This window comes from Micromys minutus, assembly GCF_963924665.1.
Source record: "Micromys minutus genome assembly, chromosome: 4".
In the NCBI taxonomy this organism is placed as follows: Eukaryota; Metazoa; Chordata; class Mammalia; order Rodentia; family Muridae; genus Micromys; species Micromys minutus.
This window is the reverse complement of record NC_137973.1, coordinates 32,938,103-32,962,985: the sequence shown is the minus strand read 5'-3', so window position 1 is coordinate 32,962,985 and position 24,883 is coordinate 32,938,103. Positions and strand designations below refer to the sequence as shown.

Sequence of the window (24,883 nt, the reverse complement as noted above, 5' to 3'; positions counted from 1 at the left end):
AGAGAAGCAGACCGCATACCCCGGGTGCCCGGTGGGCATGAGCACTTGAAGTGGTTCACGAGGTCGATGCAGGTGCCTCCGTTCTGGCAGGGCTGGTTCTGGCACTCGTCCACTTCATACTCACAGTTGACGCCCTGGTACCCTGGAATGCACTGCCAGGAGAAAAGGGCGGAGAATGGGGTCACTGCTGGAGACGGACCACAGGGCCCAGAGAGAGGTCAGGGTACCATGACTTTGCTTTCTACCTGTGTGTCCATCCCTCTGTAACCATTGCATTCTCAGCTACTTACCTATCGCCCTTCCAGCCCTGCACCCCCAAAGCCGCTTTAAAGGCAATCAAGGACTGTATGTTCTGAGGGCATTTCCATGAGACCCTCCCCCAAGCAAAACTTCCTCGTCTGTGTACTGTGCACCCCTCACATGTGATGAGCAGCCTAGGGCTCATACAGTGCAGGCCTGCAGTAGTAAAGACACTGCCCTTGGCATGACTGTGTGAAGGGGCAAACGATGTGGCTGGGGCAGTGGGCGGTGGAGGAGTTGGAAGAAACGAGGCTTGATGAGGAAACAGACAGCTTGTGGGGGAAGTTTCATTTAGGCGCCACAATGCCAACAGGGCCTGCGCAGGAAGTCTGTCCCTCACAGCACACGACTACAGAGTAAAGGGAGGAGCAAACTTTGAAAAGGGATACTGCAGAGGGAGCTTAAAACCATGTGTGGTGACGTTTAATGACCCAGCGACAACAGCCTTTCTGTGGACGAGCTCCCGAGGGAGTTCAGGCTCCTTGGATCTTACTTAGGACACACTCACTGCCCGTCATTTTGCATGCTACACTAAGCAGACAATATTAAATGGATAGAATTCTGCTCATTTGGGTTTTTAAATCAGATGGGTAAAAGTTTGAGTTCGGCAGCGGCAGGCTTTTGAACTAACAGGTCACGTCTGCGGAGACAGCAGGAGACCTTCTGTGGTTGCTTGGTGGTCTGGTGAGTTTCAGGTTCCCTTCTGGTGTTTGGCTAACATCTAGTTCTAACTTCTATCAGCCCCCACGCTGAAAAAGGACACATACTTAGACATTCCGCACAGTGGCACTGAGCATGCTACTGTGGCACGGCAGGTGAGACCGTGCCGTTTCTGCTTGTTTGAGGGAACTACTCATTGGCTGATGAACTGTGTGGCTCTTCAGGAAGCACAGGGACATTATACAAGGTAAGCCTGCAGGATGCCAACATAAAGAGCAAGCCAGTTAAGGAGGGATGGTCCAGACTTTATGAAAGCATCTTGCCAGAGCTACCGGAAAAGCATGGCTGAAAATCAAATCGCTAGCTGCTCAACACTACCATAATGATGGGCAGACACTTATACTCCATAGGACACAAATGGCTGAACTCAGGAACCTGTGTGTTTAATACTGGTGCCATCTCTCGGGAGCTCTCACCTCACATCTGTATCCTCCAATGAAGTCACTGCAGGTGGCACCGTGCTGGCACGGATTGGATGCACACTCGTCAAGCTGCTCCTCGCAGTAGCTCCCCGTGTAGCCCAGGGGGCACTGGCAGTGATGGGTATTGCCAGCATTGATACAGACGCCCGAGTGCTGGCACAGGTGCTCGACTGGTACTCCTGGGACAGCAGGCGAAGGGAGAAGCATCAGAGAGCGGGACACAGGGCAGTTTCAACCCAAGTGCAAGTGAGGCTGGCTGGTGGCTGCTTGTGGATTTTCTTCATCTGTGTCTAGTTTTCCCTGATCCTCAGCAACTGATTTGCATTAAAAACTAAGCAAGTTCTGAAATCTGTCTTAACTTCATTTCAATCACCTTTCTCTCTGAGATCTCTAAGTGTTCCTCTAGCCTTTCTTCAGAACCATAACCCTTTGGCACTACATATCCTAAGATGCAGCATGTATGTCAGGAACTGATGCTTAGGGGCGAAGCTCACCTTTCTGCAAGGCTGCTGCCTTACAGGACACGTTGAGCACATCACAGTATGCACCATCCCATCCAGGCGGACACAGGCAATGGGGCCTTGCCTTTTCCTGAACACACGTTCCTTTGTTTTTACATGGAGACCGGCTGCAGAGGTTCACCAGGGTCTAAAACGGAGGAAAGGGTGTACATCCATTAACTCCAGATATCAGAAATGAAGTCTCTAAGTTACAGTGTGTTACAAGCTGTCAAAGGAAAGGACTGGTTTTAAAAAGAAAGGGACGCCTTCATGCAAGCCTTCACTGGGTGCGCTGTCCTAGACACACTCTCACTTGATAGCCTTGTTTGTCTGGCCGGTGGCATCTGGGCCCATGTTTCCTGTGTTAACTTCAGGACCACATGCACCTTGACCAGTCCTGCCTTTGGGGAAGGGGAGTCAATTGATCCAATTCAAAACCCTCAATGGTCCAAAACCTTATTTTCAACACCAGGCTCATGAATAACGTGAGGCAGAGAGGGGAGCCGCATTCCCGACACAGACGGCTGCTGGCTCAAAGACTGTACGTTTGGGGGAGCTACATCTTCTTCTTGGCTTTCCCAGCCTCAACTGTCTGCCTCTGTCCCCCCTCCCCTCCCTTCCCTTGTCTTTTCCCCTCTCCCCCCTCCTCTCCTTGTCCCTCTCTGCTTCAGGCCACCATGAGAAGAGTCCTACACCAGCTCTGTCACTGTGACACTTAGTCTTGTCTCAGGCCCATAAACAAAAGCAGCCAGGGAAGCCTAACATGTCTAAAACCAAACCCTAACTAACCTACTAAGTTGTTTTTGGTGTTGTTGGAATTTTTTGTTTTGCTTTATTTTTTCAGGTTAGCAATGAAAAGCTAACAACTTTTCTTCCTGCACATCCACCGTGAAAGGGATGTGTGTGCTTACTGTCAGCCCCACTTTCCTCTTGGTCAGCCTCTTCACACCACCAGAAGCTTGTTAACCCACACTACACAGCTGGTGTCAACTAACACCAGCTTCTATCAAGAAGGTGGCTCAGATTCACCTCAGGGACCACCTGAAATTCAGTCCTCTCTCTTCCAATGGTTCATCCTGCCTAGAAGCTAGGCAGAGTCCTCGGCTACTGTGGGTGTGGGGAGCTGGATGGGGAGTCGGGGTGATCACCTGACAGTTTTTCCCCGTGTAGCCCAGGGGACAGGCGCATCGGTAGGTACCCAGGCCATCAACACACGTTCCCGAATTCAGGCACGGGTTAGAGCTGCACTCGTTGATATCATGGAGGCAGAAGGGCCCAGTGAAGCCCACGGGGCACAAGCAGGAGAAAGAGTTGATCCCATCGACGCACGTGCCGCCGTTGAAACAGGAGCTGAGGAGAGCGGGAAACAGCATAAGCTCTGCTAACGGAGGCCCTGAGCCCCTACTGTAAAGTCTGGCTGCTGAAGCCGAGGGCACACTGGACAATCACCTCTAAGGCTCAGGAAGCTTTAAAGTCTTCTAAACTAGACGGGGGGTCAGAGATTACAGTATCAACTTCCTTCCCAATACCCACTTAGGAGCATTTAAATGGTACAGCTGTCGAGAATCCTAAAGAGTTGTTTTCCGTAACATACTTTATCATTACATCAATCGGCCTTACATGAAAAGTCCTAAGTAGCTTTTCACTTTAGATTCTTTATGAAAGAATCTAAAGAATAAACACATTGCTAAAATAATAAAAAGAAATCAAACTGTCTAAAAACTACTTAGACAGTGGTAACAGATCTACAAAGAAAGAGAAGTCTCACATCTGGAACAAAGAGACAGGAGAACAGATCAGAATTGATGACTCTTCTCTTCTGCTCCATGGCAAGAAATAAGTGATGGTCTATCCCACTAAACCTTTCAACCTCTGACCCTTGACCTTCCAATTACATGTCTTTCAAAAACTGAGCAATGAGAGAGGAGTTAGGAATGGGTCTCAAGTGGAGCTCATCTCTGCCCTACAATCCTAGCATTGTGCTGTGTTGTTTCTCCACTGCCCTTCCCTGTGGGCCGCTGTGATGTTACCTCCCGACTCCCCCCTTCCCTCTGGGCCACTGTGATGTTACCTCCCCACTCCCCCCTTCCCTCTGGGCCACTGTGATGTTACCTCCCCACTCCCCCCTTCCCTGTGGGCCGCTGTGATGTTACCTCCCCACTCCCCCCCTTCCCTCTGTGATGTTACCTTCCGACTCCCCCCTTCCCTGTGAGCTGCTCGTGCCCAGGTCCACCCTGCTCACCTCTCAGTGCACTCATCAATGTTGGTTTCACAGTGGACTCCATGGAACCCCGCAGGGCACGTGCAGGTGTAGCTGTTGACATAGTCAGAACAGGTGCCCCCATTCTTACAGGGCTCGCTCAGACACTCGTTCATGTCCGTCTGGCATCTGTCCCCTATGAAGCCAGGAAGGCACAGGCAGGAGAAGGTATTCACTTTGTCCACACAGGAGCCTCCGTTCTGGCAGGGGTCTGAGTCAGGACAAAAAGAAGTGGGACTCAGGACAGCTGCACTGTGAAGGGGAATGACCCAGGCCAAGCCACACCCTCTAAGAAGCACATCCGAGCTTCCATATTTGACCCCTTTACATTTATCCTGACACGAACCCTATCATGAAAAATGAATTCAGTTAACACTTGCCTGAGACTTTTTTATCTGCTTGAAAATCAAGATCAACCTAATCTATGTCAACACTATTTTATAACATTAATAGTCATAAAACTTGCACATATGCAAATGTCCTCTGCACATATGTAAATCAATTATGAAACCTAACACATACAATATTGGGAATATTGACAAGTATTTTCAAAACATGTTTGTGGAAGCTGAGGGAGCAGGCTATGTGTTCAGTCTGTTCTAAGACCATTGTGTAAGTCAGTTGCCTTCCTGTATGCCTCTCTTCATCCTGTTTTTTTAAATCTCATGTTTAATACTAGAACACTTCAGTCTGAGGAACTTCAACAGGCTGTGAGTTATAATCATAGTAGGGCCTTGCACAATCTAATGACAAAGGGGTTAGAGAAGAAAACCATGGCATAGCTGCCGGCATACAGGGTGTTAAGTTACAATGGCAGAAACCATCACAAATATGAAATGAAAACTTAAGCAATGAGTTGAAAGGTCAAGTGGGCTCCGCTTTATCAGAGAGTCATTTAACACACCCCAGAATATGTTCAAGCAGAAAAAAATCAGGCCTGGTGGTTCACACTATAATCCCAGCATCTAAAGGCGCGGCAGGAAAGCTGCCTTAAGTTCGAGGCCAGCATGGGCTGCACAGGTTCTCACAAAGCTACCCACAGCACTGTCTCTAGGTTGTCAGCACTGAAGATGCTGTAGAAAGATGCTCAAAGCAGATTCTATTACTTTGATTACTGAGGATAGTAGCTTCGGAAGGAAGACTTAGGAATACTAGCGTGTGGGACATGGAGGTCAATGTAAGGAGATGGCCCTCAGTGTAACTGAGCTCTCTCCCTGGGGACCCAGGGGTAGGGGAGGTGTACTCACTGGCGAGACAGTCATTGATGTCCTCCTCACAGTCCATGCCACTGAAGCCGGGAGGACACTCACACATGTAGCTGCCCTGAGTATTATGGCAGATGCCATGGTTCATACACGGCCTGGAGACACACTCATCAATGTCAACGGTGCATCGCTGACCTATAAACAGAGGGCAATGAACTGCCAGTCTTTGGAAGAAACTTCCCACCGAAATCGAGGCAGGCTGTAAGCTTAGGGTGTTTAAATGCAGCTGGCCACCTGATTGGTCCGATGCAGGAGGTCCCAGAAAGGCTTTTAAATGTCCCCAAAAAACTCCTCCCAACTGCTACTCAGAGCTTAAAATTCTTGGGTTGGAGGGTCTCAGCTACTTGAGGACTATAAAGATGAAATCTGGTAAGGTCTTGGGAGCCCTTCCAGCTAATAGCTCCTGTCCAATGATTCCAGGCTTGAGCAGCCTACGGCCTCCCATGCCGTCTGAGGGCCCGATCACTGGGTTTAAAGTGCGGAATGCGTCCGGCATCATTACCTTGCCAGCCAGGAGCACACAGGCAGGTGAAGCTCTCAAAGTTGGGTGCCTCTTTACAAACTGCATTATTCTCGCACGGGTTTGGGGAACAGGGAGCCAACACTGTTTGACAATTCTTGCCTGGAGAACAAATGACAGTCTGTGATGAAGAATCAACCAGGGAAAAGAGGGCGTCCCGAGACTGCAAACCCAGATGTGCTCGGAACCCCGGGCTACAGCAGCAGCTAAGGGGTCTAGCTCAGTGAGGTGCCTTTAGTACAGCTCCTTATGCTGCTTCATAATTGCAATTTTGTTAGTTATGAATCGTAATGTAAATACCTGATACACGTGACCCACCGGTTGAGAACCCCTGCTCTAGGATCTAGCGACACCTGCTCCTAATACTGGCCCAATGCAGCTGAACTCTGAACCTTACTTAGCATGTCCTCAGGGAGGATTTTGTGGACTAAATGGGAAGAGTTGTGAGTCCTGTCTAACACTGAATAACCCTCAGCCTCAACGCTGGCTGCTTCCTCCGTGTTACCACCGAGGCCGGCTCCACACACTGGACACCTGCATCCCTGTTGCCAGGCGATCTCTACTGCTATCAGGGGATGCTTCCTGCCTTAGAATACCGAATTCAAACTTAGAGAAAAACTAAAGAAGTAAACCTGATTTCCCTAAAAAAGGACATTAAGGTATGTTTTAAAATCACATTCATTTTCAGAAGGTGAACTGTAGACTCAATGCTTCAATTCTTAGGGTTGGTGGCAAGTGTCTTTAGCCACTGAGGGATTTTACAGGCTATGCAGTTTCTAAAGTCAAGTTACAACTCTAAGAGTCATCCTAAAACTTTGTATTCAGGAAGAAAAACACACTACCATGAGCTTTCTCCACAACACTGTGTTACAAGGTCCTGGGATCAATCCTCAGCACCAGAAAAACAAACAAAAAACCCAAACACTAAAAAGCACAGAGAAAGGAGGCTGATTCCTGCCACCATGTTTCCTCAAAGCTCAAGATGTAGCCTGAGACCATGAGTGACAACAGAGTCCTCGGAGCAGTGTCACTGACCTGAGAGTCACGGAAAGTCATGTGTGTGCACTCCCTAGCACGGGGCACACACACCGTCCAGCCGTGCTGGCACCTGCAGGACCCACCTGTGTAAGGCAACACGCATCGGCACGTGTAGCCGCTGACGTCATCTAAGCAGGTCCCTTGGTTCAGACACGGGTTCGAGGCACACTCATCTATGTTCACCTGGCAGGTGTAGCCTGGAGCAGGAGCAGGGGAACAAGTACGCGTGAAACCCGGAGCCTCTTACTACCTGTTACTGACCAGCTCTCCTAGTAGCTGGTGAAAGTCAATGTCTCGGAAGTGACACGTTTCTTTGGGTCATGGGAGCACCTGCTCATTCATTTTAGCTTGGGGTCTCTGATACAGTCAGTCAATGGTCGGTCAACACTGTGAAGGGAGTGCCTGAATTTAGGCCTAATACTCTTCCTTATATAACTGGATTCTCCAAAATGCACTGAGAACTCACTGTGCTGAGAAGCTGGCTGCCTTACCTAACATGGGCCCTTTACGGGAAGTTTCTGATCAGAATATGGGCAAACACTGAAGTGTGCCCACTCTTCCACGCATATAGTCTCTGCTTTCAGTAAGCTATGCCCTAAAGCTTAAAACTAGTTCTATTTCAAGGCAAAAAAAGTATTCCCACTAAAATATGGAAAAAAATTAATGGAGAATGGGAATGAGGCAGGACCCAGACACCGTCCATCTCTGTACCTCCAATGTGGCCCAACAAGACTCTTAAAAATGGAGAAGCCAGGGCTCTCTCTGTGAGCAAAAGGGAGCAGGGAGACAGGCCTGGGCTAAACGGTGCTCACAGCTCACCAAGCAAACAGGTTTTCATTTTTATTCTTATTTTCCATGTGATCACTGATAAGTAAACTACAGTGAGATTTTTAAAAAGGGCTTTTGAATCTACATGTTTCTTGGCAAATGTAACATGAGAAATATGAGTGTCCGAGGTAGAGACTTCCTAAATCTGTCTGCTGTCATCTGGATGTCCTGTCTCTGAAATACTTAGTATCTGTGCTGGACAGTTATGTTACTGTGATACACACTAAGGCCACCTGACAGATAGAACCTCATAAAGAAATGCCTGTAAGATATGGCTGTGGGCAAAAGCCTATAGAGCATTTCTTATTAGTGAACGGTAGCAGGGGGCCCGGCTATCAATTGTGGATGGTGCCACCCCTGGGCTGGTGGTCCTGGGGTCTACAAGTAAGCAAGCCATGGGGGGCAAGGCAGTAAACAGCACCCCTCCATGGCCTATACATCAGCTCCTGCCCCTAGGTTCCTGCCCTGTCTGAGTTCCTGTCCCGATTTCCTCCAATGATGAACAGTGCTGTGGAAGTGTGAGCCAAATAAACCGTTTCCTCCCCAACTTGTATTTGGTCATGGTGTTTCATTATAGTAATAGCAACTCTAAGACAACATTGTAAGTGTTCAGGATTTTTAGAGGTGGGTTAGAGTTAGGATTCTTACAAATAAATAACAAGCTTCTTGAAGGATGTCATTATGTCTCTTTCCAATAACCCTTCCACACACAACGGAGAGTGATTTAATATAATCTGTCAGAGGAATATTGTTCATGAAATAAAAGTTTCACGAACTTTCATTTCATGCTGGTATTCAGAAAGTTCCCAATTTTGGAAGACTCCACATTTGGAGTTAGGGACATTCAACCTGTAATCAAATTGACTAGTTCTAAAACACACCAAAGTGTCAAACAACCCAGCACAAGGAGAACTGACTGTCAATTATGTCTGAGACATGTTCTTCGGCTATCTATCTTCTCCAGAAGAGCTCATGTGTAAGGATTTGCTGGGAAGGTCCCGAGCACAGCACAAGGTCCGGTTACGGCAAGTGCAGCGCTGTCATCCCACTTCCAAGAAGCTCCCTGACTTACTACAGAGTCCAGCTTTGGCCAAGAAGCTTACAATTAGACACTGGAACCGAGGGTGCCAGGCAGCATGGGCTTTTACCCACAGCCATCTTGCCAGCCCCTAAGTGTGTCTTAGCTTTGTTCTAAGTATTACTGTCCCAACAGTTTACCTCTGACAGGCTGAAGGTAGAGAGATGTCTACTCATGTTTTATTCCCCATGTCTCAGAAATACTAACTGCTCAGCATGCTTACTGTATTAGTAAACTACAGACCACGAGCAAACGAAAACCATGATGATGAGGACTGGTGTACAACACGGAAGACAAACAGCAGGTATAACAAGCCAGGCCTTCACTTCACCTTTGAACCCCTTCTTGCATGTACACCTGTAGCCATTCACCAGGTCATTACACGTTCCTCCATTCTGGCACGGGTTAGAAAGACACTCATTTTTGTCCACTTCGCAGTTGACACCAATCCAGCCTGCATCGCAGAGGCACTTATAGCTGCAAGAAGACAGAGGGGTCACTATGTGGCTGGCACAAAGGGACATCTGAGTCAGAAGATCACATAAGAGACAGGTGAAAGAATTTCGACCTTCTGTTTCTTTTGTCTGGTATTTTGGGGGCAGGGTCTCAGTCTGTTGCCCAGGCTGTCCTAGAACTCACTATGTGGTCTAGACTCATGGTAATCGTTCCTCTTAAACCTCCCTCATACAAAGATTACAGGCATGAGGTCATTTCTACTTTCCTACGGGTCTATACTGGAATCACCGTCACATGGTGAGAATCATGAATCCATCTAGTATGTTCAGTTGGAAGACCTACATGGTGCTTCCTTAGATGAATGGGAAGCTGGTAAATTGCAAACACAAGCTACGGTTTTTCAAATATTCTGGGGTAATCTGAAGGAGATAATAACATGAACAAAGCTCAAAATCTCTAGTACAAACTCAGAAAATAAGCTGTTCAAGCCTGCTGAGGGTAGAATGGGGTCTTACAGGCCAGTCACACTTTCTTAGGATCAAAATCCTGCCTCAGAAAAGTGTGGCATTGTACAAGCACAGCTGATATGTTCTCCATTCTTTTAGGTTTGAGATGTGTGGCAATGCCCATGCTGTCTCATGACAAGAGTATATGGCCTGTCAGAGCATCTAAGACACAACTCATTATCTACATTATCATAGCTCCATGACAGAACAGGGACAGGCTGTTAAGGTGTGTGGGGTGTCAATCTAGAACACTCTGCAGATCTCAGTCCTGTAATATGAAACACTATTGCTAGATACACGAATTCCTGGACCTCCCATGGGGTCCTTGTTGATTACTTATGTAAAGGAAACAGTCCTTATTTCTCAAGTAAGTTCTCAGTTGGAGAAGACGGGCCAGCTCCTATAGACAGAGCTTTTTGATTGAACAATTTTGACACCGACCATCAAAACCTTTACCTAACTATCAGGTCAAGTTCCCAACTAACAGATTTAAGCTACTGTGTTAGCGTTTCCTTCCGTTGGTTTTAAAAGCCAACTGGTGTGACCTGGGCCAATCAGTGGCTACGAGCTAGCACACGGTGGCGACTCACCCGCTGGGACCTCCAGTACAGTTTCCATGGATGCAGGGACTGCTCAAACACTCGTTCACCTGTGAGTAGCAGCTGGGATGATGCGGTCCCTCGGGGCATATACACCGGAAACCATTCACATCATTGATGCACGTCGCACCCTTCCGACAGGGGTTGGAGGCACACTCATCAATGTCAATGTTGCACCTCTGCCCTGCAGAGCGGTCAGGAGCCGTGTTACTCACATTTAATTCTCAAGGAACAGGGTGAGAATGATGAGACTCGTAAGCAGACATTCTCCACAGAGGCAGACTATAAGGTTCACAGTTCAAGGACTAACTTGGAGAAGCACGTCACACCATGCGAGGAAGGCTCAAGGAGCAGTTGCAGTTAATAAGGAAGGGAAGTTACTAATGACAGCAGACTGAAGCCGCAGCACTCTCGGGTAGCTTAGAACTTCCGAACTTCACAAGCATTAGGAGAACATCAGATGTCAAAGACAGCTGCTCCTCCTGGTGCTGCTGCCGCCGCTCGCACGTGTGCGTGTGTGTGCATGTGTATGTGTGTGTGTGTGTGTGTGTGTGTGTGTGTGCATGTGTGCGTGTGTGTACATGCTCTCACACATGCAGACCTCTGCCTCAAATGTGTTGTGTCACTTTTCCTCAGTCCAGTGTTTTTACATTTCTATCTCTGGTTATTCACAATTAACTGAGAAATGAATGAACTGCTAGTTTAATGTTAAATTAATAAAAAAAATAGATACTTTGGTTTCATTCTTAGAGTAGGGTTAACATATATTCTTCCTCTGTAAATAGTCTATAATTAGGCATTTACTGCCCTCCAATAATTGAGAAGACACTTCTGCGACTCCCAGTCTAGACCAGAGGTTTTCAAACTTTAATGTACAAACATCTCTTTAAAACATGGTTTCTAGGCTGGAGAGATGGTGCGGTGGTTAAGAACGGTGACTGCTCACACTCAGGCCCAGAGTTCAGTTCCCAACACCCATGTCAGATGGCTCTCACATGCCTGTATGTCCAGCTCAGGATACCCAATGTCCTGGCCTGGCCTTCTCAGGCACCCCCAGTAAGTAAATAAGTAAATAAAATGCTTTTTTAAAAACAGCAACAAATTTCTAGACCCCATTGCCACAGACTGTGATGGCTTGGGTCTAACGACCACATTTCAAGAGGTGTATGTGGTTCAGACACTCAAGCCTCTAAAAATATAGGTGCTGGCGTCCCTGAGGCCAAAGTGGGCATGGTCTTGCCGGAACACAGCCACAGCTGAATTCTGAAGACTGGTCTGTTATAGCCTTCATCACCTCTGCCTTATGCTACATACATACTATGGACCAAGCATGCACGTGTCTTCTTATATTTCCAATAGTTGAGGATTAACATTCTGAAATGCTTCCGAATTAAACCGTTCCCTACTGCACTGGGAGTGAAATCTAGCAGCCATTATGAAGGAATTTATGAACTTCAGGAACACAGTGTCCTAAATCAGGTTTCAGGGTTTTTTTTTTTTTTTTAATTCATTTAAAAAAGAGTAACACTATATTTATTTAGTTCAAAAGGTTCCAAATAAGAGAGACACCCTATCAAGTAAGGCATTAACAGCATGCCGGACTCCCGTGCACTGTGAACCATCTCTGGTGGCTCCTGTGGTAAAGACCCACAGTCTGGGATAGCTGCCATTGTCCTCTGAATGTCTTGCCTCAGTCTTCCAAGTGTTCAGCATAAGCCACCAACCCCACCCCACTTTTTGGTGGTACTGGGGATAAAACTTGGGATCTGCAAGCACTCTTTCATGGAGCTATGTTCCCAGCCCCTCATTTGCCTTAAAACAATTTCCAAGATAAAAGTTTTAAGCCATTTTGGTGAGTTCTCACGGCCCCTGCTTCTGTGGTCCGATGTCAGGTTGGCAGCTACTTCTGCAGTGTTCTGCATCACACCGTGCCCATCGGACAACAGAAACGGCCAGTGCCAGTTCTGTACCTTGTGGGGATCATTGGTGATAAACACAAGAATCGCTGCATGTTTCTCACTATTTACAGGAAATTAGCCGGTGTAATGGGTGACAGCAGGCTGCAGTGTAGACGGTGGGGTCAGGACTGGATATCAGAAATAGTCTATTCATATCTGTTAACTGAGAACAGAACGATTCCATTCATGGATGGTTAGGAGAATTTAGGAAGACAGTAGATCTAGGGGAGGCTGGGCTTTTGGTTTGTTCTCTGGAAGACTAAGTTTGGTTTGTTTTAGTTTTTGGGCTTTGTTGTTCTTGTTGGTTTGGTTTGGTTTTTGGAACTTGGGACCACACCCAGGGCCTCATGCATGCTAGGCAAGCGCTCTACTGTACTTTATCTCTCAGTCCTGCTGCTGTTGTTTGCTTTCTCACTTTTCATTGTGAAGCAAGCTCTTACTAAGTCGCCCAGCTGCCTTGAATTCAGTCTGTGACCATCCTGCATGAGCTTCCAGAACGGCTAGGATTACGGGAGTCTGCCACCAGGCCTGTAATCCAAACACCACAGGGGCTTTGGAAAATGAAATGGAGTTTATAGGATCACATGATGCCTGATTTTTTTCCCCATCAAATCAGAGTATCGAGAGCTCCTGAGAGGACAGAGAACAGCCCTGAGAAGAGACAAAGGCCTCCCTTGGATCTTCTACAGCTCTTAGAAAAATGGTAAGGGAAATGAGTAAAACAAAATAGAAGGAAAAACCCCAAATACCTCACAGTTATGGCTCATGACTCTTGGACATCTCCAGCAACAGATTTACAAAATAGCCTCTTGGACCAGAAAACAGTTCCCAAGAAGAGGGCACCACCCAGCAACCAAAACATTCCATCTCCTGGTTATGTAGTTTTGTGCTACACCTTATGTTTATTTTAGAGTATTTTTAGCCTGTGTGCTCCCTCCTTGACCCTGTTGATTTGCTGAATGTTAAAACCAGACAGAATATGATTCACTGACATTTAAAAAACTAAGTCCAGTGAGAAGTCTTACATAAATCCCAAAGGAAACTACAACAGCCTCCCCCTTGGCCATGCAATGGGAATGAGCCTAGGCTCTGGGGCAGACCCTGGTTGTGGGGCACTGGGAACGTCACCCTGCCTCTCCGCTCTCTACCCTCTCCTCAGAGCCACAGGAGCGGGAGCAGCTGTGACAACTAAGTGAGATGGAGTAAGCACCCTGGTTCTTGGCTCAGAATAGTTGTTCATGCACATTGGGCAGTCTCTTCCTGTTACACTTAACCACAGTGCCCTTCAACAGGTCTGTGTATTCAGTTAGCTCCCACGTATCTGGGAGAACAGCTTTCAGGATGTCCAAATTCACCATGTTACCTCAGTGGGCCGGGGCATGAAACCTTCAACACACTGGTCTCTCAGTCACCAGAAAGAACTGAGTTCTACCAAAGCCACAAATGTTCCTGGCATGCCATACTACTGGCACAGAGAAACTGAGTACCTAGCATTCTCTTCACCTGGCTCTGGCTGTCCTTTGGCTCTGCCAAAAGCTCTAAAGTGGGTTGCTCACCTGTGGAGCAGATAACCACATTCTCTCTTCTTCCTTTTCCTTGTTAATATTAACTTCATCATTTATGTTTCTGGAAAACTTGTCATAAAGACTCCAGAGGAAGCCTGGGCCCTTGTTGACCTAATTATGGTAAAGGTCCTATCATTGGGATACATAGTGCATTCTGCTCTTTCTGGACATTACCACACACATGCAGATATGGAAGAAGAGAGAATGTGTGGGTTGTACTTCATCTATGGGTACATGTGCAAATTCTCTAGAGGTTCATACCTCAGGAAAAGTCACAATGCAGTATTATTTTAATCTACTTTTTTCCATGGGCAAAGTGATCTTGTTCACTGTAGCCAAACTATTTGGTGGTCTTTTCAAATTATGCCCTCCCCAAACAGGCTCCCAGAAGAGGCAAGACCCCAGGGCAAGCAGTCAGCGTTTTCATGCATGTTTACCTTGGGCACAGCTTTACAGAAGGCACTGGCCACTGCCTGGAGGGACACAAAGGTGGCTTTGGAGGCATTAACTCAAGCACAGTGATGGAAAATTACAGTCTGCTAGGAATTCTCAGGTAGCAAGAAACATGAGACCTGAAACGCTAAACGAAATGCTGCGTTTCCACTTAGGAAAGGTCTGGAAACAGAAAACTGGTTCAGAGAAGTACAGAAGCAGATTGCAAACCTTCAGAGATGACGAGAAACAGGAAACAGGTGAAAGTTTGATTTTCACTTAGGGGTCCCTTTCCCAGTTCGACGGGGCTAACGGATGCCCCGTCCAAGGGCAAGGGGCATTCATTACCTGTGAATCCCGGAGAGCACACACAACTGTAGCGATTGATGCCGTCCACGCAGGCTCCGTGCACACAAGGGTTGCTGGCACAGTCATCAAAATTAATCTCACAATTAAGGCCTGTAAAGAGACCCAGAAAGATGATTGTGTATTACCACAGGAATGTAGCACTTCCGCTACGCAGTCAGAAGTCTGAAGGGAATCCAGGCACTCTGAACAGAACAAAGCAGCGCTTCGCCAAGTACAATCCACAGAATCCAGGACTGAGAAGCCAAGAGGACTGGATTACTCATACTTAGCCATGATTTGTCCCTTCTACTCTGTTGTCATGGAAACGGCACAAAGGCAATATAGGCAAACTGTCAGCATCTAAGCCAGGATCCAGGCTCTAGGCCCCAACAAGATGGACACATATCTACACACTCATAGCCAAACAAACGCGTGCCTGCTTCACAGCTTTGGTGAAGACATTAGAATCTGTCACTGTGTAGCTTGTTAACTCTCGGTCCTCAGGCTGAGAAGCATCACAGCCAGGAGGAGCGGCAGTGGCCTGAACCGTGAGCTGAAACAGCGGCATCCTACATTTCCAGAATCCTGTTTTAACTAAAACAAGTGAAAGAAAACATGTTGCATTAATTAAAGTGCATCTAAGAAAGCTTTGTGGGTTCCATAGACTGTTTTGTGGTATAAAAGTATAAAAATAAAAACTCATGTAAGAATATAAATAGGTAAAACTCCTAGGCCAAATCCACCATGTTGATTCAGTCACCAACTGTATTATCTCTTAGTGATCAAATATTTGTTAATCATTACTACCTCTATGCTAGTTCCAGAATGTCATGAAGCCTTCCTATGTTGATGAGGCTAGCCTCAAGGACCATTAATGGGAGACAAGCTTCCATAAGGGTGGGCCTTCTAGCCTTCAGCCCCCAGTCCATGAAGCCCTAGCATGCCGGTACGGCTCTAGTCCCTGGGGTCATGGTTTATCTGAGCTGGAAAAATCACCCAGTCAGGCTGGGCCACAAGCATCTACACTGACTGAGCAGCCCTGAGACCTCAGGTCTGCTGCGGCCCTGCCTGTGCCGTCCTCTCCCAAGCTCTGGGATTCTACAGTTTCTTAGAGCCCACAAGAGGCTTCTATGCTGTTGCTGAATTGTCTGCTTTTCTGTTTTTTCTTCCTTTAAGCTAGTTCAAGCCATCTTGGGTTACTTGAAACTCAAGAGAACAAATTGATTACTTCAGTTTATCATCATAAAGGACAGAAGAGAGGAGATTCTAAAAGTGACCGAGTCTCTCTCCCTTTAACCATCCAGACAGTGGAAACCACAGGAATGGGTAGCAAGCTGTGATGACCCCTTCCAAACATCAAGCTACCAGCAGAGACTGTGTGATACCCGGACAGAACCCGTTACTCGATGACACTCTATCCACAATGTCCTAAGTGGGTTTTCCAGTCAGGTCCCCAGCACAGGCTAGCCCCTTCCCGCTACATGCCGAGCAGCAACTCTGTATGTTGCCTGCGGTGCTTTGCTCTACTCTTCAAACAGCCGCTGCCGGGTCTGGCCTTCCTTCGCATGCCTGCTGCAAGCCATGAATATTAACTTCTTGCCTCTGTCCCCACAGGATCGCCTGCCTACCTGATACACTCTGGCAAAAGGATATAACCAAGAGGAAAGTGAGTCCTTGCCAACCCAGCACTCACCAGCTTTGCAGCATGTTTGTTACAATGAGGAGACAGCAAGCCTGACACAGCCCCTCCATTCTAAAGGCCCCTATTCAACTGCTTGTAAATCTCTCACTTTTCCTTCGGACTGCAATTTCTCATGTCTGGGGACCAGCCCGGAAGCAAATTGCTTTTGGAAGGTTTCACAAAGCTCTATTCAGCCCTTTGAGGGAGTTATCTAAATGTGGGGAGGGGGCCCACATTCTCAGCTGTGAAGGCATGGGATGTTTTTTGTATGCTTGAGCAATTCAAAAAGGACTTTGTTTTCAAACTTGGCATGTGTGAGGCCCTGGATGAAGACCAGGACCTTTGACAAGTTTGAAGAAATGGATTTGAAGGAACACAATAAAATCAGGGCAGCTACCCACTCCCCTACCTCTGCCCCCTCCAAGGCCAACTTCCTTAAGTCCAGGATGAGTCCCCAACAAATCACCCTGTGTATCAGCAGGTTCTCTGCTCAAAAGGGCTCACACTGGTTAATCTTCCACTAAGACATTTCCCTTTGATCTCTCACAGTACCTCTCTGTCTACAGCTATAGCTGTGTTCAAGATCGTTCCTCTCACAGGTAAAATGGAATTCAGGGAAATGTGTGAGCTGCGGCTGCCCAGTGAAATAGCTCCAGAACTCCCATAGGAGAGAGCAGGCCCCCGCCTAGTAAGCAGGCTCCCCTCTGGGCTTGGCCTGCGAGGAGCCCTAGGCATTCCACTTCGAAACTACCAAGGTTTTACCTTTGCCTGAAATTCCTGAGGCCCCGCCAGACATAGGGCAGGAAGAAAGCTGTCACCTTAGACTGACAATGCCAGAGAACAGGCTCTGGATGGATGGATGGATGGATGGATGGATGGATGGATGGGGGGAGGAGGGGGAGGGGCTGTCCTACCTGATGTACCCGGCTGGCAGTTACACTGGTAGCCATTCACCAGGTCAATGCAACGCCCATCGTTCAAGCAAGGGCTGCTGTAGCATTCGTCAATCTGGTCACTACAGATGGCTCCCATGTACCCAGGGTTGCAGATGCAGGTGTACGAGTCGATCCCGTCCTGGCACTGGCCGTGGTGGCAAGGATCTGGGTCACAGTTGTCAATGTTCTCATCACACAACGTGCCAGTGAAACCTGCAGAAGGAATTTTAGTGAGGAGCCTTTGAAACCAGGAAGTGTGCTGAGTCTACACCAAAGGCAGTGCCCAGCTACCCTACAGGACCCCCAGCTGGAGCAGTGGCCTTGTCTGTGTGGTTCAGAAATCCGCTTGGGGATCCTGTGCTCACAGATTCTTGATGGAGTTTACAGAACTGAAATGCCCCCAGTGCCTGAGCCTGGGGTCCGATGCTGTCTTCTCAGCCTCACTGCTTCCTGGCCTTCAGGGAAGGAAGGCACGCCACACTTTGTCCTCGCATTCTCCCTCTGAGTAGCTTTCCTCCCGACCTAACACTCAGGCACTGACTGGCTTCCGTGTTCTGTCTTACAAATCTGAGTCTGAGGACAGAGATGGCGTCTCACAGCCCTTCCTGGGGTGTCATGCTACTAGTTTCTAAATAAATACTCACTAAATAAAATGAATGAACCACTTATGACCCTCTGAAAGACGAGATAAGCACCCCACAACTGAGATATATTTCAATCCATGTTCCCCCTCTTCCTAAAAGGCTCCAGGGATTTTTTTTTCTCTTTTATAAATTTATTTTTAATTCATTATTTTTTAAGTAGGTGGTGTGGGTGTGCACATGCCATATCGGTCATGTGGAAGTCAGGGAACAAGTTTTGGGAGTTGGTTCCCTCCTTGCTCCGTGAGGTCTGGAAATCGAATTCCCGTTTGCAGGCTTGTGTGGCAGAGCGTCTCAGCAGCCCTCCTGTCCTTTAAACATTGGATCCAGGACTTAACCTCACTGCTGTGAAGTCATGCTCCACAGAAGCAGGCTGGGGAACGTCTGGAGCATCTCCCACAGGGGGCATTGTTCCTAAGAGGAAAAGGCAGCTCAGCAGAGTCCACACCTACAACAGACATCAGCTCTGCACCAATGTGAGCACAAAGTGTGCTTTCCTAAGACCTGAGAGAAATCAGAGGCACAATGCCTATGTGCTGAGAACCTGTTTCTAACTCATGCTGTGACTCTATTTGTGACCGTGTTTTTATTTAAGTATTTATTTAGAAACTAGTAGCATGACACCCTGGGAAGGGCTCTGAGACTCCATCTCTGTCCTCAGACTCAGATTTGTAAGACAGAATATGGGAAGCCAATCATTGCCGTAGTGTTAGGTCGGGAGGAAAGCTAGTGGAAGACAGCCCTGCTGACAGAAGGACTGGAGGTGTGCTGACACTAACCTGTGGCGCACTGGCATTCATAGCCATTCGGGTGGTCGATGCACTTGGCCCCGTTCAGGCAGGGAGTGCTGGAGCAGTCATCAATGTCGATCTGGCACACTGGTCCCGTGAAACCTGGAAGAGCACCGAGGTGACACATCAGAGACTGACCCATCTTCCTTTACTGAAACAGTGGGTTGACTCACTGGCAGAGCATATGCCACAGGGTCACCGAGGCAAAGCTTGGAGGTCAGAGGCACTGGGGTTCTTCCCCCGATTCTCTGGACCATCTCTGGGGGGAAGCAAGAAGAACTGAGACACTGTATCCCCAGAATAAAAGGATCTTCACTCTGGAGACTAAGTAGAAAAGCCACTGTCTACGGCAGCCGGCTGGCATGCCTTCAACATCAGCAGAGGCAGAGAGACCTTGGAAAAAATCTGACATATGTTGCCGGCCTGGACTTAATGGAATAAATGTCTTGGGATTTAGAAATATGACTCACGAGAAAAAAAATAAAATCCTGCGCTTCTGTGAGGTGTGAGAACTCTTAAATATACACACAGACAGGCAGGTCAGGGGCCATTCGAGAACAGACTTGGACTTCAGGCCACAGAAGACTTGGAAGACATACTGGCTGAAACAGTTCCCCACCTCAGCATACACAAAGTCTCTTCCTAAGTAGCTACTTTAATGACTTCCTCATGCTTGGCCCACACACATTCACTCCACTCCCCCTTCCTGTGGTCAGCTGGCTTGGTGTTTGGGAAGAACACAGGGGCAGGTGGTGGGCACTTACCAGGGGGACACAGGCACTGGAAGCGATTGACTTTGTCCACACACTGCCCGTTGTTTACACATGGGTTGCTCTGACATTCATTCACCTCCAGCTCACAATGCACACCTTTGAAACCTGCACAAATGGACCACACATGCAGTTCAGACAGAAATAAAGGGGCATTTTAGCCAAGAAAATACAAATGTACAGAGAGAGCTAAAAAGCTCTGCAAACAAGAGCAGTTCTTCAAAGAAAAAAAGTCTTCACTATAATAGAGTAGTAGTCCCTGTGGCGGACCAAACGTAGATGGCAAGAAATTCTTGCCAGTGTGGGAAAGGGGCAGGGTTGGTAGGGTATGGGTGTAAAATACTCCTCCCAGGCTCGTGTGCCTGAACTCCTGGTCCCAGCTGGTGTAAGGAGGCAAGGAAACTGGGAGACGGGGCCTAGCAACGGGGCAATAGTTAGCTTTGCTTTTGTTTCTCCTATCCCAACCCACCAAAATATATGAGGAGCTGCTGTCACACGCCCTGCAGCAGTGTCTTCCTCTGCTACAATGGACTGACCCGCCTGTGGGACTTTAATTGGTTCTGTCAGGTATGTCACCACAGCAAGAAAAGTGACCAGTGCAAGGGTTAACTCCAAGACACAGCATGTAAATGGACCCCCCCCCCCCCCCCGACATGCTGGCCAACTTCGAATTTCTAGACTCGCCCTCACTCTCTTCCTAAGACCAACTGAAGTGGTGTGACTTGGGGTGCAGGTCAGGATTAGGAGGTGCTCCTTCCGAGGCTACAGTGCTGGCTTCCATTATAACAGAGCAGCTGACCTGTGCTGTCACGTCATCTTGCCTTTGTCCACCGAGGAATTGTCCCAGGACACAACTAAGCTAGGGCCTCATCCTGAGTAAGCAGCAGGTGCCGGCATTAAGTATGGCTAATGTCTAATTCTCTAAGTATAATGGGGTGGCGCATGTAATCCACTGGAGCACCAGGAAACTCAAGTGTTAGAGGGTTCCTGTGGGAAATGGCTCCCGAGGCTCTCCACTGTGTGGAGAGGGAAGGTGACGGGATGGTCCGGTTGGATTTGGTCTGCTTTGCTCCAACCACCCGGTTGTCTTACTCTGCAGTTGTGGGGCTTGGAGGGGGTCTGGACTCAACTCTGCTCAATCACTTGGGGAACCACAGGCATGGAGTTGGTGAGTCCTCGGCCAGCACAGCCGACCAGCCCTACTTGCCTGGCATGCATAGACAGGTGAAGCCTCCGATCTTATCCAGGCAGGTGGCATCATTCTGGCAGGGGTCTGAGTGACACTCGTTAATGTCCATCTCACAGCGAGGTCCTGCGTAGCCCTTCAGACACTCACAGTGGAAGGCACCATCTGTATTCACACACTTTCCTGCATGCTCACAAGGGTTACTGTTGGCTGTAATACATAAGAACCAGTTTCCACAAATGTGGATAATGGAGGCAGTCTGAAATCTACAACACAAGGGGCCCACTTTAAACAACATCACTGTTTCCAGGTTTGTTTGCTAATTTATAAGAAGAAATGACAAGAGGGATTTCTAATTTCGTGCTGTTTTTTAAAACTCATTCTGAGGTAGGACTTTATATTAATTTTATTTATTTTTAGCTATGTGTATGTATGGTTGTCTGAAGCCAGAAGATGAGGTCATAGTCCCTGGAGCTGAAGTTGCAAGGATTGTGAGCTGCCTGATGTGGGTTCTGGGAATTGAACTTGGATCTTTTGCAAACACAGTACATAATTAACAGCTGAGCCCTCATCCCAGCTCAGGAGCTTCTAGTAAGAATCAAGTCTAGACCTGCCATTGCATTTAGTTCCCAGAATGCACATGCAGGAAAGGTCGATTGTAAATTATGTGCATAGAACAGGGAAAAAAAAACCCAAGGTTTGGGTGTAACCGCAGCTAAAGAACAAAACACTCCCACTGAAACACTTGCTGAGCTGACACAACCTCCAAGTCCAGGGAAGATGCCAGGCACTCACCCATAGCGCACTCATCCACGTCTTCTGTGCAGTCCGCACCCTTGTAGCCCTGTGGGCAGGTGCAAATGTACTGCCCATTCAGGGGGTTGGTATCACACAGCGCCCCCTTGTGACAAGGGTTGCTGATACAGGCATCGTCCAGATGACACAGGAGACCTGTTTCAGGATAGAGCAAGAGAACACACACACACAAAATCTCTCTTAGAGAAATGCTTTTACATCGTCAAAAGTAGGAGGACCAAACTTAATTCCAAGATCTGGAGGCAACAATTTCTCCATCTGATCCTACACTAGGAACGTGCCACAGCCCTCAGCTGCTGCTGACAACCTGGGCTCGGGCCAGAGCTCTGTGCTAGAACTCTCAGGGCAGGGTGTGCATTTGTGGAGGAACGCAGGAAAATGGAGATATCCTGTGGAGAGTACCAGCATTAGCAAACAAAAACAGCAGCTGTCCAGATAAATCTGAATTTCTGATAAGTGTTCATGTACGTATGCTTCCAGGGTTTTATCCAGCATCCCCCTTCTCTAATGTCACATTCCCTAATGACCACGGGCTCACTGGCATCTCCCTAGTCTCGGAACTGAGCGTCACCTGTCTATTCTCCAGCACTCGAGCAATCACATCAGCACATTCCTGGGTCAGGTGCCAGGGGAAGCGGGATAGGGATCTGCCAAGTGCCCAGGCATGAGGAAGTGAAGGAGGGAGGAGGCGTTACTATTAGGCTTCCTGCTCTGCAGAGTTCTGGTGGGAACCGGACTATCCAGTCTGCAATTGGCTAAGGCTTCTTCCACAAAGCCAGAGATGTGGCTCTGGGAAAGACAGAAATATAAGGATGTCTTAAGACTGCCAGGCACTGGTTTTCTTGACTGAGGTATGGTCTTCTAATGGGTTTGCCTCAACAGTGCTCTGCTACCCATGTGTACTGGCTGGCTTTGTGTCAACTGACACAAGCTGGAGTTATCACAGAGAAAGGAGCCTCAGTTGCGGAAATGCCTCCATGAGATCCAGCTGTAAGGCATTTTCTCAACTAGTGATCAAGCGGGGAGGGCCCAGCCCATTGTGGGTGGTGCCATCCCTGGGCTGGTAGACCTGGGTTCTATAAGAAAGCAGGCTGAGCAAGCCAGGGGAAGCAAGCCAGTAAGTGACATCCCTCCATAGCCTCTGCATCAGCTCCTGCTTCCTGACCTGCTTGAGTTCCAGTCCTGACTTCCTCTGGTGATGAACAGCAATGTGAAAGTGTAAGCTGAATAAACCCTGTCCTCCCCAACTTGCTTCTTGGTCATGATGTTTTGTTCAGGAATAGAAGTCCTAAGACACCCTAAAACCAGATTCTGTCCAGAAAACAAGGTGAACCGTGCCCCTAAAGAGTTCTTCCTAAGAGACTCCTAGAGGCACACATGCAGAAACACTCTTCTGGACAAATGGGTATTGGATCTTAAACCGACTCCCTGAGTCCGTGGATGCCTCATCTAGTCTGGATTTCTGAGGCACTTCTCTGGCCAGAGTCTTGAGTAATCTACTGGAGTTAGATGTCTAGGGAAGATGACTAGCCCTTCACTAGCAGACTGCACAATGGTCCTGTGTAGTGTCCCCTCAGACTGCAACAATGCAGGTGCCATATGAAAGACAAGGCCAGAGTATACATGCTCACAGCCTCTGGCCTCCTCCACCTCCAACTCAGTCATTCTGTTGGCCTTACCTGCCTTCCCCTCCGGACACAGGCAGGAGAAGGAGGCCACGCGGTCAATGCAGGTGGACCCTGGCGTGCAGGAGGCAAAGGCACAGTCATCGATGTTCTCGCTGCAGTCGTCCCCACTCCAGCCATTCACACACACGCAGCCGTAGCCTCCGTTGCGGTTGGTGCAGGTGCCTCCATTCTGACAAGCATTGGGCTGCAGCAGACACTCATCCACGTCTTCCGTGCAGAACTGCCCTTTTGGGGGAAAGAATGACGGGTTAGGACCCTTAGGTCATAAATGAGTTGTACCCTAACAGCCCGCGATTGAGCTGCCTGAAGCTGATGCAAATGGCACCCTCAGGATTCTGTGTCTTCTTATGAAATTTAAGGTGACCCTGAGTTATACAAATGATGCTTATCAGAACAGAAATGGCCTTTCTGGAAGCTCTGACAGCATGAAAACTTATCCAGGTAGCCAAGTAAAAGGCAAACCCTTGTCTTAGCTAAATTCTTGGGCCAAGAAATGGAAAAGCAGGGATGGGGAGATGGCTCAGTTCAGAGCACTCACAGGCTGCTCTTCTCAGAGACCAGGGTTTGATTCCCAGCCCCCTCCAGTTCCAGGGGATCCAACACCCTCTGCCAGCCTCTGAGGGCTTACATGTGGTGCACAGACATACGTGCAAGCAAAACACACACATAAAAAGGAAGGAGGGGGGAGGGAGGCAGGCATGTAATTAAGAGTGAACGGAGCAAGGAGAGGCATGGATGGTGACCCTGTCAACGCCCTCCCTGGCTGCGACACTGCCGTCATCTCGCATGATGTTACTAACAAAGACTGCTGGGAAAGGGTCCCGGGCATCTCTCGTTAACTCTCACAAAATAGAGACCATAACGTTCTTAAAGGCTGGGGTGAGCAAGAATATAGGGAAAAGATTTAAAACAAAAGCCCCAGTAAAGTGTAGACGTGAAAGAAAAAGCCAAGAAGAGTGGGAATAAGCACATGGTCTCCCCTGAGGGGCACGGGCACCCTATGCAGTAGGAGCTGAATGAGGCCCACCGCTTTGCATGTGCTCCCATGGGGGATGAACTACTGGAAGGAATCCTGGGCACAGAGTAAGGAAATGCTTTCTATTCCTTACAAGGAGTTCATGATCCACAAAAGCAGTTTAGATTCAGGCCACCTGGATTATAAAACAAATTAATAAACTCATCTTCTTGGAACTATTTTAAAACCAGTTCTTGCTTCAAAGGCTACCAAAATTAGATTATCTGAAGTCTCTGAATCATAACAAATTCTAAAACCAAACAACAACAAGAAAAATTATTCATTCCCCCTTTGTAAACAAATAAATTAACCTCAATGGTCAATTGAAGGGAGGCATTCTGATTAGCAATCTACTTATGAAAAAAAAAATCACAGAATGTTTGAATTTTAAAAATACTACAGCAGGCACACACTGTGCCCGGCTGTGGCATCCTCACTTCAGGCTTGTGCTAAATGAGTCTGACCCAAGCTATCTGACCGCCCGTGCTTCAGCCGGGTTTGGCCCTCCTCCCTTCTACTATAGAACCAGTACAACTGTCACCCTTGCTTAGCTACACCCTCCTCT

The 24,883-nt window shown here is 47.9% G+C and overlaps 1 protein-coding gene across 1 annotated transcript in view; it reads right to left on the bottom strand.

Annotated features, from left to right (window-relative positions):
* NOTCH2 (notch receptor 2) overlaps positions 1–24,883 on the bottom strand; it is a 124,895-nt gene that overhangs the window by 22,313 nt on the left and 77,699 nt on the right. The window contains exons 6-22 of the mRNA XM_080915930.1: positions 23,295–23,528; positions 21,595–21,750; positions 20,821–21,009; positions 19,608–19,721; positions 18,832–18,945; positions 17,391–17,624; positions 14,796–14,906; positions 10,484–10,676; positions 9,263–9,408; positions 7,109–7,222; positions 5,970–6,089; positions 5,450–5,602; positions 4,185–4,413; positions 3,091–3,292; positions 1,937–2,090; positions 1,437–1,621; positions 20–152 (exon numbers count right to left, since the gene is read on the bottom strand). Coding sequence (XP_080772056.1) covers positions 20–152; positions 1,437–1,621; positions 1,937–2,090; positions 3,091–3,292; positions 4,185–4,413; positions 5,450–5,602; positions 5,970–6,089; positions 7,109–7,222; positions 9,263–9,408; positions 10,484–10,676; positions 14,796–14,906; positions 17,391–17,624; positions 18,832–18,945; positions 19,608–19,721; positions 20,821–21,009; positions 21,595–21,750; positions 23,295–23,528 — 2,781 coding nt within the window. The remainder of the gene's footprint in view (positions 1–19; positions 153–1,436; positions 1,622–1,936; positions 2,091–3,090; positions 3,293–4,184; positions 4,414–5,449; positions 5,603–5,969; positions 6,090–7,108; positions 7,223–9,262; positions 9,409–10,483; positions 10,677–14,795; positions 14,907–17,390; positions 17,625–18,831; positions 18,946–19,607; positions 19,722–20,820; positions 21,010–21,594; positions 21,751–23,294; positions 23,529–24,883) is intronic.